Genomic DNA, 14416 nt, shown 5'->3' on the forward strand with positions numbered 1-14416 from the left:
CTGTCAGATTGTGTGTGTGTTTGTGTGAGGCACTGAAATGTGCTCGTGACATCAGGACACACAGTGGTTTGGAACAGCAGGTCACTGTTGGGATTGCACACGAGTGTCACTCCCAGCTCCTCAGACTAAGAAACAAACCTTGTTACTGTGGCACCCAGACGAGCCAGGAGTGTTCCAACAAGGAGACACCTGGAGAGAGAGAGAGAAAGGAAGAGGGAGGGAGAGACAGAGAGAGAGGGTGGATAGAGAGAAATAATAGAGGGAGAGAGAGAGAATTAGGTAGGACTAATATTTTGGATCAGCATTTTAGAATCATTCCTCTCCTCCCTGTAACTCTGTAACTCTCACTCTTTCTAGCTGGTTCACTCATTCAACATTTGCTGTGATTCTCCTTACTTTATGCCTTCATGTTAAAGTAATTCCAACCTGTAGGTGTTGTGTAAATATCCCACCGCCTCACACGTTGTGCCCCTGGGTGTTGTGTTGTGCTTGTCCAGGCGAGGTGGACAGGAAGCAGGCGGAGGCGGTGTTTGATGGCTTTGAGTACTTCCAGGAGAAGGAGAAAGAGGATGATCTGCACAAGTCCTACAATGACCGCTCATACCTCAGCTCTGAGGACATTTCCCCCGGGGAGAGCCGCACTGGTGAGCATGCACACTCAGCCGCACGAACCCACGCATACAAAACACTACTGTACACTCATGCATGGACATACATCATTTACATTTAGTCATTTACATTTAGTCATTTACAATTAGTGACTTACAGGAGCAATTAGGGTTAAGTGCCTTGCTCAAGGGCACATCAACATATTTGGTCACCTAGTCGGCTCGGGGATTCGAACCAACAACCTTTCGGTTACTGGCCCAATGCTCTTAACCGCTAGGCTACCTGACATGGAAACACACACACACATATTGTACATGCAGTACATGGATATACAGTACATGGATATACACTATATGGATATGCAGTACATGGATATACAGTACATGGATATACAGTATTCATATAAGGACACATATACTCTCACTGCCCCCGTAACAAGAAAATAATTCCTCCATTCAGTCATTCTGATTTACATCTTTACTTTACTGTGTGTCTCTCTGTGTGTGTGTGTGTGTGTGTGTCCAGACTTTGTAGCAGTGTTGACGGGAGTGACAGACTCCTGGTTACCCAGCTCCAGTGGTGTGGCCCGGGCACGCTTCTCTCTCACTAGAACCAGCCTGACCTTCTCCATCACCTACCAGAGGTAACACACACACACACACACACACACTGACAGAAAAACAAATGATAAGCGTGTAATAATCATTAGTAATAACTAGTCTCTAATTTTATAAAATAAAATGTTATCTTTCTCTCTCTTCCTCTCTCCTGTTCTCCCTCTCTCCTCTCCTAGGATCGGGCGACCAAGCAGGGTTGTCTTCCTTGATTCAGATGGAAACACTGCGTTTGAGTACAAGACCCCTAAGGGATACTCAAACATGGTAAGATACTGGAACGCTCTCTGTTCCTAGGTAGACGTTTCCGCTATTTATGTTTTTGTTGTGTGTCTATGTGTGTGTGGGTGTGTGAATGTGAGAAAGACAGGGAGAGAAAGAGAAAGTGTTTGTATGTGTGTCTCTGCGTGCAAGTGTGTGTATGTGTGTGTGTGCCCTAGAGAGAAAGATTAAGTACCTCCATGATAAACGCTCTCTCTCTGTGACTCTCTGGTCAAACTCTCACTGGCCCCGACATAATTCACCCTGCAATAACAAACACAGACGCTACCACAAATACACACACACACAGACACACACACTCACAGCGTTGTCACAGCGTTGCCTTATCATTGTCAGAATGTTGCTGGGATAATCAAGTCTTGATTACTGTGAAATAACGCATGGTGCCGTTATCACAAACAGTTGATTTTATTGGGTCAAATGGAATGGTGCAACTGTTGAACTGAGAGGCACAAGGAACTGCCACAGTCACCAAACTTTACACAGAGTAAACACAGGAACTATCACAGTCACCAAGCGTTACACAGAGTAAACACAGGAACTGCCACAGTCACCAAACTTTACACAGAGTAAACACAGGAACTATCACAGTCACCAAGCGTTACACAGAGTAAACACAGGAACTGCTACAGTCAGCTAACTTTACACAGAGTAAACACAGGAACTGCCACAGTCACCTAACTTTACACAGAGTAAACACAGGAACTGCCACAGTCAGCTAACATTACACAGAGTAAACACAGGAACTGCCACAGTCAGCTAACTTCACACAGAGTAAACACAGGAACTGCCAGAGTCAGCTAACTTTACACAGAGTAAACACAGGAGCTGCCACAGTCAGCTAACTTTACACAGAGAAAGAGAACGAGAAAGGAAGGTACCGTTTATTTAAGAGGGGAGCAGTGTGTGTGTGTGTGTGTGACAGAGGCCTACATCCCCAGTGCACCATTTCCTGCATAAAGCCAAATTACACACGTGACATCATCACATTCTTTAACAATTTAAGTCAGGACCCCTGAATATAGGCCTAGAAAAAATGGACCTATAATTTTTTTTGACAAGTGCCCCTATCAAGTGTCGCGTTCTAGAGGACCTTAGTGAAACCGCCCTGGGATGGCCAGGGGGAGGGGTTGCTGGCATGGATCATCTCTTGGTGGATTTTTGTGCGTGACATCACCCGTGCGAAGGAGACGGAGCACAATTATAATTAAAAGAGGAGATTATCCTGGACTGTGCGCAATGAGGTGTGTGTCCGTCACCATATTTCTTCCCCCTCTAAGGCAAATATTATTTTCGGGGGGTTCGTTGTTTGTGGCCTGGTGCTGTGATAGTGTCCACGGTCTCGACGGGCTGATCTTTTCCACAGATGAAGTTGTGTGTGTGTGTTGCAGAGAAATAAAACAGAATATGCAGGCTGTTGTGAGTCAGTTTGTAAGCTGTAACTATGGCAGAACACAACACACACACACTCAAACCCCAGCCTTGGCTAAGAACCCCACACACACTCAAACCCCAGCCTTGGCTAAGAACCCCACACACACTCAAACCCCAGCCTTGGCTAAGAACATGCGGCTGCAACTGTGGCTCACCTGCGTGTATGTGTGTGTTTCAGATCTGCGGGGTGTGGAAAAATCTTCCCCAATCCCACGTGCAACAGCTACAGGCAGAACAACTTCGGGTTACTATGACAACAGCCACCGGTAGACAGGAGCAGATCGAAGGAAAGATCATCAAACACAGAGCACTCTTCGCAGGTGTGTGGGTGTGTGTGCTTGCGTGTGTGTGCATGCATGTGCATGTATTTGTGGGTGCATGAAAGTGTGTTTATATATCTGTTTAAATGTGGACAGAAGTAGTCTCAATATTTCCATGAATTCTGATTTATTTACATATGTGTACAGGTAACTGCCAAAATAAAGGAACCACTTGAGTAAATGAGGGATACAAAGTACAATACATTTGTGTACATTTCAATGAGGACAAACGTTCAGTAATGTATGCAGCTCATATTGTGGACAGTGTCTGCATGAGAACACAGTGGATGGCCTTCATAACCGAATGCAGTAACAATAAGGTGGTGTGTGTATATATGTCATGTGTGTTTACAATGTGAGTGTGATATCCATGTGACCCCACAGAGACGTTCAGCTCCACTCTGACCTCAGAAGAGGAGCATTCTGGGATGGGAGGCGTCGCCATGTTGACTCTGAGTGACACAGAGAACAACCTTCACTTCATCCTCATACTGCAGGGACTGATACAACACAGACAGAGAGGTGAGAGGGATTGGTGAGGGAGGACTGATAGAACATAGAGAAAGAGGTGAGAGAGAGAAAGGGAGGACTGACAAAACACAGAGAGAGAGGGGGGAGGACTGATCCAACATAGTGAGAGAGGGAGGACGGATACAACACAGAGAGAGAGAGGGAGGGAGGACTGATCCAACATAAAGAGAGAGGTGAGAGAGGGAGGACGGATACAGCACAGATAGAGAGAGGGAGGGAGGACTGATCCAACATAGAGAGACAGGGAGAGAGGGAGGACGGATACAGCACAGAGAGAGAGAGGGAGGGAGGACTGATCCAACATAGAGAGAGAGGTGAGAGAGGGAGGACAGATACAACACAGAGAGAGTAGTGAGGGAGGGGATACAACTTAAAGAGAGAGGTGAGAGAGGGAGGGAGGTGTAGGGGAACAACTCATCACTTGATCCTCCTTTCAGTGGGCTTAATGGGGCTTCTGCTGTATTGCCTCTATCCTGTTCCTTCACAGGGGACTAGGGAGTAGGAGCTAAGACAAGAGACTAGAGGTTGTTTTGGGACTGGGGACTAGGGAGTAGGGGCTAAGACAAGAGACTAGAGGTTGTTTTGGGACTAGGGACTAGGGAGTAGGGAGTAGTGGCTAAGACAAGAGACTAGAGGTTGTTTTGGGACTGGGGACTAGGGAGTAGGGGCTAAGACAAGAGACTAGAGGTTGTTTTGGGACTAGGGAGTAGGGGCTAAGACAAGAGACTAGGGGTTGTTTTGGGACTGGGGACTAGGGAGTAGGGGCTAAGACAAGAGAATAGAGGTTGTTTTGGGACTAGGGACTAGGGGCTAAGACAAGAGACTAGAGGTTGTTTTGGGACTGGGGACTAGGGAGTAGGGGCTAAGACAAGAGACTAGGGGTTGTTTTGGGACTGGGGACTAGGGAGTAGGGGCTAAGACAAGAGAATATAGGTTGTTTTGGGACTAGGGAGTAGGGGCTAAGACAAGAGACTAGGGGTTGTTTTGGGACTGGGGACTAGGGAGTAGGGGCTAAGACAAGAGAATAGAGGTTGTTTTGGGACTAGGGACTAGGGGCTAAGACAAGAGACTAGAGGTTGTTTTGGGACTGGGGACTAGGGAGTAGGGGCTAAGACAAGAGACTAGGGGTTGTTTTGGGACTGGGGACTAGGGAGTAGGGGCTAAGACAAGAGAATATAGGTTGTTTTGGGACTAGGGACTAGGGGCTAAGACAAGAGACTAGAGGTTGTTTTGGGACTAGGGAGTAGGGGCTAAGACAAGAGAATAGAGGTTGTTTTGGGATTGGGGACTAGGGAGTAGGGGCTAAGACAAGAGAATAGAGGTTGTTTTGGGACTGGGGACTAGGGAGTAGGGGCTAAGACAAGAGAATATAGGTTGTTTTGGGACTGGGGACTAGAGAGTAGGGGCTAAGACAAGAGACTAGAGGTTGTTTTGGGACTAGGGACTAGGGAGTAGGTGCTAAGACAAGAGACTAGGGGTTGTTTTGGGACTGGGGACTAGGGAGTAGGGGCTAAGACAAGAGAATAGAGGTTGTTTTGGGACTGGGGACTAGGGAGTAGGGGCTAAGACAAGAGACTAGAGGTTGTTTTGGGACTAGGGAGTAGGGAGTAGGTGCTAAGACAAGAGACTAGAGGTTGTTTTGGGACTGGGGACTAGGGAGTAGTGGCTAAGACAAGAGAATATAGGTTGTTTTGGGACTAGGGAGTAGGGGCTAAGACAAGAGAATAGAGGTTGTTTTGGGACTGGGGACTAGGGAGTAGGGGCTAAGACAAGAGAATAGAGGTTGTTTTGGGACTGGGGACTAGGGAGTAGGGGCTAAGACAAGAGAATGGAGGTTGTTTTGGGACTGGGGACTAGGGAGTAGGGGCTAAGACAAGAGACTAGAGGTTGTTTTGGGACTAGGGACTAGGGAGTAGGTGCTAAGACAAGAGACTAGGGGTTGTTTTGGGACTGGGGACTAGGGAGTAGGGGCTAAGACAAGAGAATAGAGGTTGTTTTGGGACTGGGGACTAGGGAGTAGGGGCTAAGACAAGAGACTAGAGGTTGTTTTAGGACTAGGGAGTAGGGAGTAGGGGCTAAGACAAGATACTAGAGGTTGTTTTGGGACTAGGGAGTAGGGGCTAAGACAAGAGACTAGAGGTTGTTTTGGGACTGGGGACTAGGGAGTAGGGGCTAAGACAAGAGACTAGAGGTTGTTTTAGGACTAGGGAGTAGGGAGTAGGGGCTAAGACAAGATACTAGAGGTTGTTTTGGGACTAGGGAGTAGGGGCTAAGACAAGAGACTAGAGGTTGTTTTGGGACTGGGGACTAGGGAGTAGGGGCTAAGACAAGAGACTAGAGGTTGTTTTGGGACTAGGGAGTAGGGGCTAAAACAAGAGACTAGAGGTTGTTTTGGGACTGGGGACTAGGGAGTAGGGGCTAAGACAAGAGACTAGAGGTTGTTTTGGGACTGGGGACTAGGGAGTAGGGGCTAAGACAAGAGACTAGAGGTTGTTTTGGGACTGGGGACTAGGGAGTAGTGGCTAAGACAATAGAATAGAGGTTGTTTTGGGACTGGGGACTAGGGAGTAGGGGCTAAGACAAGAGACTAGAGGTTGTTTTGGGACTAGGGAGTAGGGAGTAGGGGCTAAGACAAGATACTAGAGGTTGTTTTGGGACTAGGGAGTAGGGGCTAAGACAAGAGACTAGAGGTTGTTTTGGGACTGGGGACTAGGGAGTAGGGGCTAAGACAAGAGACTAGAGGTTGTTTTAGGACTAGGGAGTAGGGAGTAGGGGCTAAGACAAGATACTAGAGGTTGTTTTGGGAGTGGGGACTAGGGAGTAGGGGCTAAGACAAGAGACTAGAGGTTGTTTTGGGACTAGGGAGTAGGGGCTAAAACAAGAGACTAGAGGTTGTTTTGGGACTGGGGACTAGGGAGTAGGGGCTAAGACAAGAGACTAGAGGTTGTTTTGGGACTTGGGACTAGGGAGTACCTTAAGGCATAAGACAAGAGACTAGGGGTTGTTTTGGGACTGGGGACTAGGGAGTGCTGTGAGGCAGTGTGACATGGTTATAAGTTTGCTCTGTGTGCTCTCTCTCGGCCCTGTAGACTCCCCCCTGGTGCCCATCCGGGTACGACTGCAGTACCGCCAACATGTCCTGAGAGAGATCCATGCCAACGTCACCGCCTATGTAAGTTATAGAAACTACACACACACACACACTTTCTCTCTCTCTCTTTTTCAGTTTCTCTCTTGGGCACAGATCTAGGATCAGCTTGTCCTCACCAAACCAAATCTTAACCTTAACCATTAGGGGGAAACATACATCAGGGACAAACCAAGAGGCGGGAGGAAAGGGGGGAAACAGATGACATCGTGACACACTCTCCCGCTGAGATGGATGTGGTTCCTTCCCCACATCCTACTGCTGTTGTCAGTACTGTAGATCACTGTTAAACATCCATAGAGACACGGGATGGACAGAGAAAAAGAAAGAGATAGAGTGGAGGGGGGTTGTAAGAGACATGTAGTGAGGGAGAGAGGGTGGGATGAGAGACAGAAAGGAGAGAGTGAGGGAGAGAGGGTGGAACGGCATGCACACTCCTCACACATGTCAGTGGTTAGTTGTCTGTGGGACCAGAAAGAGGGAGGAAGGAAGGAGGAAGAGAGGGAGGAGGAGGGATGAAAGGAGGGGTCTGTTTTTGATCTGGTGGGAATTATGTGAATCTGAGAGTTGATATGCCCCTCTTTCTGTTTGACACACACACTGACACACTCACACACACACATACACACACACACTAAATATTATTTATACACTACATGACCAAAAGTATGTGGACACCTGCTTGTCGAACATCTCATTCCAAAATCATGGGCATTAATATGGAGTTGGTCCCCCCTTTGCTGCTATAAAAGCCTCCACTCTTCTGGGAAGGCTTTCCACTAGATGATGGAACATTGCTGCGGGAACTTGCTTCCATTCAGCCAGAAGAGCATTAGTGAGGTCGGGCACTGATGTTGGGCGATTAGGCCTGGCTCACAGTCGGCGTTCCAATTCATCCCAAAGGTTTCCACTGTCCAGAGTCCAATGGTGCCTAGCTTTACACCACTCTAGCCGACGCTTGGCATTGCGCATGCTGATCTTAGGCTTATGTGCGGCTGCTCGGCCATGGAAACACATTTCATGAAGCTCCCGATTAACAGTTATTTTGTTGACGCAGTTTGGAACTTGGTAGTGAGTGTTGCAACCGAGGACAGACGATATTTACGCGCTACACGCTTCAGCACTCGCCGGTCCCGTTCTGTGAGCTTGTGTTGCCTACCACTTCACAGCTGAGAAGTTGTTGCTCCTAGACGTTTCCACTTCACAATAACAACACTTATAGTTGACCGGGGCAGCTCTAGCAGGGCAGAAATGTGACAAACTGACTTGTTGGGAAGGTGGCATCCTATGACGGTGCCACGTTGAAAATCACTGAGCTCTTCAGTAAGGCCATTCTACTGCCAATGTTTGTCTATGGAGATTGCATGGCGGTGTGCTCGATTTTATACACCTGTCAGCAACGGGTGTGGCTGAAATAGCCGCATCCACAAATGTGAAGTATATTGTATGTTCTCCTTTCTTTCCTGCTCTTAATATAAACTCAGCAAAAAAAGAAACGTCCTCTCACTGTCATCTGCGTTTATTTTCAGCAAACTTAACATGTAAATATTTGTATGAACATAACAAGATTCAACAACTGAGACATAAACTGAACAAGTTCCACAGACATGTGACTAACAGAAATTGAATAATGTGTCCCTGAACAAAGGGGGTGTCAAAATCAAAAGTAACAGTCAGTATCTGGTGTGGCCACCAGCTGCATTAAGTACTGCGAATCCGACCATCACCCCTGGTGAGACAAAACCGCGACTCGTCAGTGAAGAGCACTTTTTGCCAGTCCTGTCTGGTCCAGCGACGGTGGGTTTGTGCCCATAGGCGACGTTGTTGCCGGTGATGTCTGGTGAGGACCTACCTTACAACAGGCCTACAAGCCCTCAGTCCAGCCTCTCTCAGGCTATTGCGGACAGTCTGAGCACTGATGGAGGGATTGTGCGTTCCTGGTGTAACTCGGGCAGTTGTTGTTGCCATCCTGTACCTGTCCCGCAGGTGTGATGTTCGGATGTACCGATCCTGTGCAGGTGTTGTTACACGTGGTCTGCCACTGCGAGGACGATCAGCTGTCCGTCCTGTCTCCCTGTAGCGCTGTCTTAGGCGTCTCACAGTACGGACATTGCAATTTATTGCCCTGGCCACATCTGCAGTCCTCATGCCTCCTTGCAGCATGCCTAAGGCACGTTCACGCAGAGGAGCAGGGACCCTGGGCATCTTTCTTTTGGTGTTTTTCAGAGTCAGTAGAAAGGCCACTTTAGTGTCCTAAGTTTTCATAACTGTGACCTTAATTGCCTACCGTCTGTAAGCTGTTAGTGTCCTAACGACCGTTCCACAGGTGCATGTTCATTAATTGTTTATGGTTCATTGAACAAGCATGGGAAACAGTGTTTAAACCCTTTACAATGAAGATCTGTGAAGTTATTTGGATTTTTACGAATTCCACATTTCTCAATCACTCCTTCCTCCATCCTTTCTTTCCTTACCTCCCTCCCGTCATCCCTCCATCCCTCCCTTTCTCCCTCTCGCTCTCTTGGCTCAATCCTGTCCCTGGATGTATAGTACATGGATATTTATATTGAAATGGGGCCTGGGGTCATAATAGTAACATTTATTCACCACAGTCATACATCTGTCATATTAATACAACATTTCCCAAATAATTTTCCAATCTCTGTGTATGTAAAGTTCTGGCAGTTGGAAGGATATGAAAGTGGATGCAGTGTGTGAGATATTAGCCTCAAAGAGAGCCATATTTCTGGTGTGTGTGTATGTGTGTGTGTGGTAGGGGGGGGGGGGGGTTGTTGAGAGAGACAGAGAGTGTGTTGTAGTGTCATAATGAGTGTTTCAGTGTCTGTTTGTGTGTTTGAGTAAAATATGTTTGTGAGTTTATCTATTATAACCCTTGTGTGTTTGTTGGTGATAAGTCTGATGTTGTATCACCATTTCCCCAACGTTCTCCCTTTAGGACCCAGACTTTGCTGAGGTGCTGACAGACCTGAACAGTCGGGAGCTCTTCTGGTTGTCAAGAGGCCAGCTGGTGATCGCTGTGGAAACCGAGGGCCAGGACCCCCGACACATCTCCGGCTTCATCACCGGCAGGAAGTCTTGTGACAGTAAGTGCCACACCCCTTTATGTAGAACAACCAATCAATCAATCAGCCCACAGTCAGTCACTCAGACAGGTGACAGGTTGAATTGATGAAGTTGCTCGAGTCGCTCAACATCAAACAATCAACCTTGAATCCTTTTCTGTCATCCCATCACACCTAAAACGAGGCCAAAGTCAGAGACCTAGGAGGAATGTGTTTTGTCTTTCAGTTCACTTGTTCCCCTTCTGTTCCTCCGTGGCTGTTTTAGCAACTCTCTCTCTTCTATAAATAGTCCCTCCTTCCCTTTTTTCTTTCAAGTCTTATCACTGAAGTAAAACCATGTTTATAGCCCCGCTGTTTGACCTGGTGGTCCATAATACAGGGAGCGGAGGGATGTGTCGTAGACAAATTCAGCACACACATGTTCCATTCAACGACTCTAATGCAAACATACTTATATACTTAGATCCCCCCCCCGCCCCCCCCCCCCACACACACACACACTCACGCACACATTGTCTTTTTCATACACACACACACTTGTGTGTACATTTCACACACACACACACACACACACACACACACACACACACACACTGGGCGCTGCCAAGGTCACAGTCTGCTGGACCTCACTCTCCATACTGGTGTTCCAGCTCCATGATTAACAGCTTGACGTTATGTGTGAAGAATTCCAACCCAACACTTGTTTCACTCTCTCCTTACATCTCTCTCTCTCTCTCTCTCTCTCTCTCTCTCTCTCTCTCTCTCTACATTCTTCTCATGTCTCTCTCTCTCTCTCTGCCTGTCTCTCCATCTTGTTCTGTTCTTTCTCTGTCTTGACTCCTCCCCCCTCTATCACTCCCATTCTGCCTTTCTTTTTGGAGCTTTCTTTCTTCTTTCTCTCCTCTCCTTCTCTATTTGTCTTTCCCTGTCTGTCTTCTAAGCCCTTTCATGTTCAACAAGGGTTACCTCATCCCACGGGTTAACCTTTGGTTAGGGTGTGTGTGTGTTGGGGTGGGGGTACACCACTTAAGCTAGAATTCTCTCTTTTGAGATGACACACACATACCCTCACACCAAAGTTCTGTTTGGACGGGTTGTGATCTATTCATTCCCTGTGATTGTCCCCACTAGTGGAGGGATGACATGGTGTGTGTGCATGTGTGTCTTTCTACAGGGGAGACGTGAGAGAATGTGTTCTGGCCCTCTCTCGGCTCCCCCCTGTCTGGCTCTCCAGACCAACAGGGTGAATTATAACACGACAGAGAGCATTGCCTCATCTCGCATGCAAGAGCTGCCTCATCATCACATTCAGACTAGTCTGTAGTAGGGGTCTGGGTCTGGGTCTGGGTCTGGGTCTGAAATGGAAAGGACACAGAGTCAGGGAGACCCTTCTCATACTCACTCTGTCATCATCCTCTCTCGTTCCAACTTCAATTTGCTTTATGGAAACATGAAAATGTCCAAGTGTGGCACTGCGTGTTCATCTGTTATGTAATAGCAAGGATTCAAGAAATAATTTACTAAACTTTTTTCTTTTCTCTCTTTCCCTCCTCCACTCCCTTTTTCTCTCTCCAGCCATCCAGAGTGTCATGTCCAGTGGTGATGCATTGACAGCAGGGAAGACAGGCGGCGTGGGATCAGCATTCTTTAATCTCCATGATAACGGCACCCTGGACTACCAGGTATGGGTCTGAACTTAATTGAATTGATTTTAACTTTAAAGAACTGAATCAAATGGAATTGTACTGTCACTATTTACATAACAGAACAGAACAGAACCAAACCAAACCACACTGAACTGAACCACCAAACCAACCCATATCCTGCTCCGTCCACAGGTCCAGATAGCGGGGTTATCCAGTGAGGTGGTGGGTTTGACCATCGAGCTAAAGCCTCGGCGGCGCAGTAAGCGATCCGTGCTGTACGACCTAACTCCAGAGTTGGACAGGCCCAGCGGGCGGGCGGTGGGAAGCTGGAGTCGTCTAGAGGCGCGTCACATCCACATGCTGCTGCAGAACGAACTGTTCATCAACGTGGCTACCGCGCACAGCCAGGAGGGGGAGCTACGCGGACAGATCAGAGCCCTGCTCTACAGCGGCCTGGAGGCACCCAGACACGGTGAGACACTGACCTCAGACCAGAACAGACACTAGGGCTGAATCCTAAATCAACCCCCTTCCCCTCGCTCCTCCATTTGTGCGTTCACGCGCGCCTCCACCATATGCACAATTGTCCCAAAACTGACGAAGTCAAAATTATGGAAGGTGTAAGTGCTAATTAGTCCCTCCGATAGCCACTTCGACCGAGCCAGCTATGCTGCCTGCATCAGAGTGAAGTGGTATCCCATAACGCACCGTGTTATTTTTGAGTTTGCGCAATTTCACACAATAGAATGGAGAGTCGCGCATAATTATGAACCACCTGTGTTTGTGTCTGATTTTGAGGCTTGACACAAGTAACAGATGAAATACCTCCCAAATTACATGTTTAACTGTTACTGTTATCTTGTAAAACGACAGGGGAATTTTTCTCATTTGAATTTCATGGCCATTTTATTATTTAAATGTAGAACATGAATTGCATCATTCAAATCAAGAGTATGTCCTGAAGTTGATGGGTTTATTGATCCCCTCGTCACTCTTGAAGTCACCCTCTGAGTTTTGTCAGTAACACGTGACAACGGAGGGCCCTCTGAGTGAGTTGGTAGTGGCGATGGGCTGGTTTGGGATTCACCATAGAGTAACTCAAATACACTTAGGTTGAGTAAATGCATAGGTCAGGGGTGGCAAACTCCAGTTCTCTAGACTAGAGCCACAGTGCCTGAAAAAGTATCTGAAAGAAAAACATTGATCCCAATTTGAGATTATTCTATTTAACTCTAGTCTTTTGCTTTTCATTCATATTTAACCCTCTCCTTCCCCAGAGATCCCTGTCCCTCTGGCAGGCCAGTTTGTGGCCCCTCCAGTCCTGACCAGTGCTGGGGGCCATGCCTGGGTGTCTGTGGACGAGCGCTGTCACCTCCATTATGAGATTGTGGTGGCAGGCCTCAGCAAAGCTGATGATCTCACAGTCAACGCCCACCTCCACGGATTGGCCGAAATCGGAGAGCTGGACGAGAGCAGCACCAATCACAAGAGACTTCTGACAGGGTTCTACGGTTCTCAGGTAGGCAGACGGAGACACAAGAATAATCACAAACACACACAACTTTGCCATGACAGTATGATATAGAGAATGTATACATACAGCAGAATCTTATTCCATTCTCTCTCTCTCTCTCTCTCTCTCTCAGGCCCAGGGTGTGTTGAAGGACATCAGTGTAGAGTTGTTGCGTCACCTGGACAGAGGGACAGCCTTCATCCAGGTCAGCACCAAGGTCAACACCAGAGGAGAGATACGTGGACGGGTGAGTAGGACCACAACCATAACTCAACCACTTAACAACCATAGCTCAACCGCTTAACAACCATAACTAAACCACTTAACCATAACTCAATGACTTAGCAACCGTTACTCAACCACTTAACAACCATAACTCAACTACTTAACAACCATTATTCAACCTCAACCATACCTCAATCTCAATCCACACTCTTCAGTTTGATCATGCATTATTGGAATATATTGAGGATTATAGAGATGGAGTGATCAGAGTTGGAGGAGAGGAGGGAGGGAGGGAGGGAGGGAGGTGAGGCCCCTCCGGGCCCTAGCCAGCTGAGTGGTTTTTGTGTGTGTGTGATTGCTCACTTAGTCAGTGTGAGGCCACACAGACAAGCACACTCACTGGCAGGTGGCCTTGTGTTTTCAGAGACATTTTGTTGAAAAGTAAAAGTATGTGAGGACACACACAAACACACACACACACACACTCACATCGTTACACGCTAACATATTTGCAGGTGGCCTGGTTGATGATTTCGTCTTAGCTGCCAGGGGATGGAATGGGAGAAAGAAACGTGTAAGAACACACACACACACAGTAAAGTCCGGCAGTTTAAATAGCAAACAGGTCTGACACATAAACAGCCATCTGCCGTGGAGCCGTAGAGCCATGGGCGGAAAGCCGGCTGAATGCTCCATTTAGGACTAATTAACAAGTACAAGTACGCTTTATAACAAGCCACAAGGAAGGTGTGTCCAACAAATCACTGAAATCCTAACCTCTGTTTCCCCCCCCTCTCTCCCTCCTTCCTCCTCCTTGCTCTCTTTCTCTCCCTCCTTCCTCCTCCTTGCTCTCGGTCCCTCCTCTTATTCTCCCTTTTTCATGCTCACCCCTTTTCTGCCCCCCTCTCTCTCTCGCCCCCTCTTTCTCTCTCACTCTGTCACCCCCCTCTCCATTCTTCTCTCCCTCCCTCCCTCCTTCTTTCTTTCTCTCCCTACAGGTCCATGTGCCTA

At 47.6% G+C, this 14416-nt stretch overlaps 1 protein-coding gene across 1 annotated transcript in view; it reads left to right on the forward strand.

Moving 5' to 3' along the window:
- Window positions 1-14416, forward strand: part of LOC311106204 (chordin-like) — a gene marked incomplete at both ends in the record, with an annotated part of 25550 nt that overhangs the window by 10815 nt on the left and 319 nt on the right. Inside the window, 11 exons of the mRNA XM_084148513.1 lie at window positions 498-644; window positions 1135-1252; window positions 1403-1490; window positions 3118-3259; window positions 3644-3781; window positions 6880-6962; window positions 9895-10042; window positions 11597-11703; window positions 11860-12139; window positions 12945-13186; window positions 13314-13427. Coding sequence (XP_084004639.1) covers window positions 498-644; window positions 1135-1252; window positions 1403-1490; window positions 3118-3259; window positions 3644-3781; window positions 6880-6962; window positions 9895-10042; window positions 11597-11703; window positions 11860-12139; window positions 12945-13186; window positions 13314-13427 — 1607 coding nt within the window. The remainder of the gene's footprint in view (window positions 1-497; window positions 645-1134; window positions 1253-1402; window positions 1491-3117; window positions 3260-3643; window positions 3782-6879; window positions 6963-9894; window positions 10043-11596; window positions 11704-11859; window positions 12140-12944; window positions 13187-13313; window positions 13428-14416) is intronic.

The sequence above is a fragment of the Coregonus lavaretus genome (genome assembly GCF_964263955.1).
Source record: "Coregonus lavaretus genome assembly, chromosome: 30".
Lineage (NCBI taxonomy): Eukaryota > Metazoa > Chordata > Actinopteri > Salmoniformes > Salmonidae > Coregonus > Coregonus lavaretus.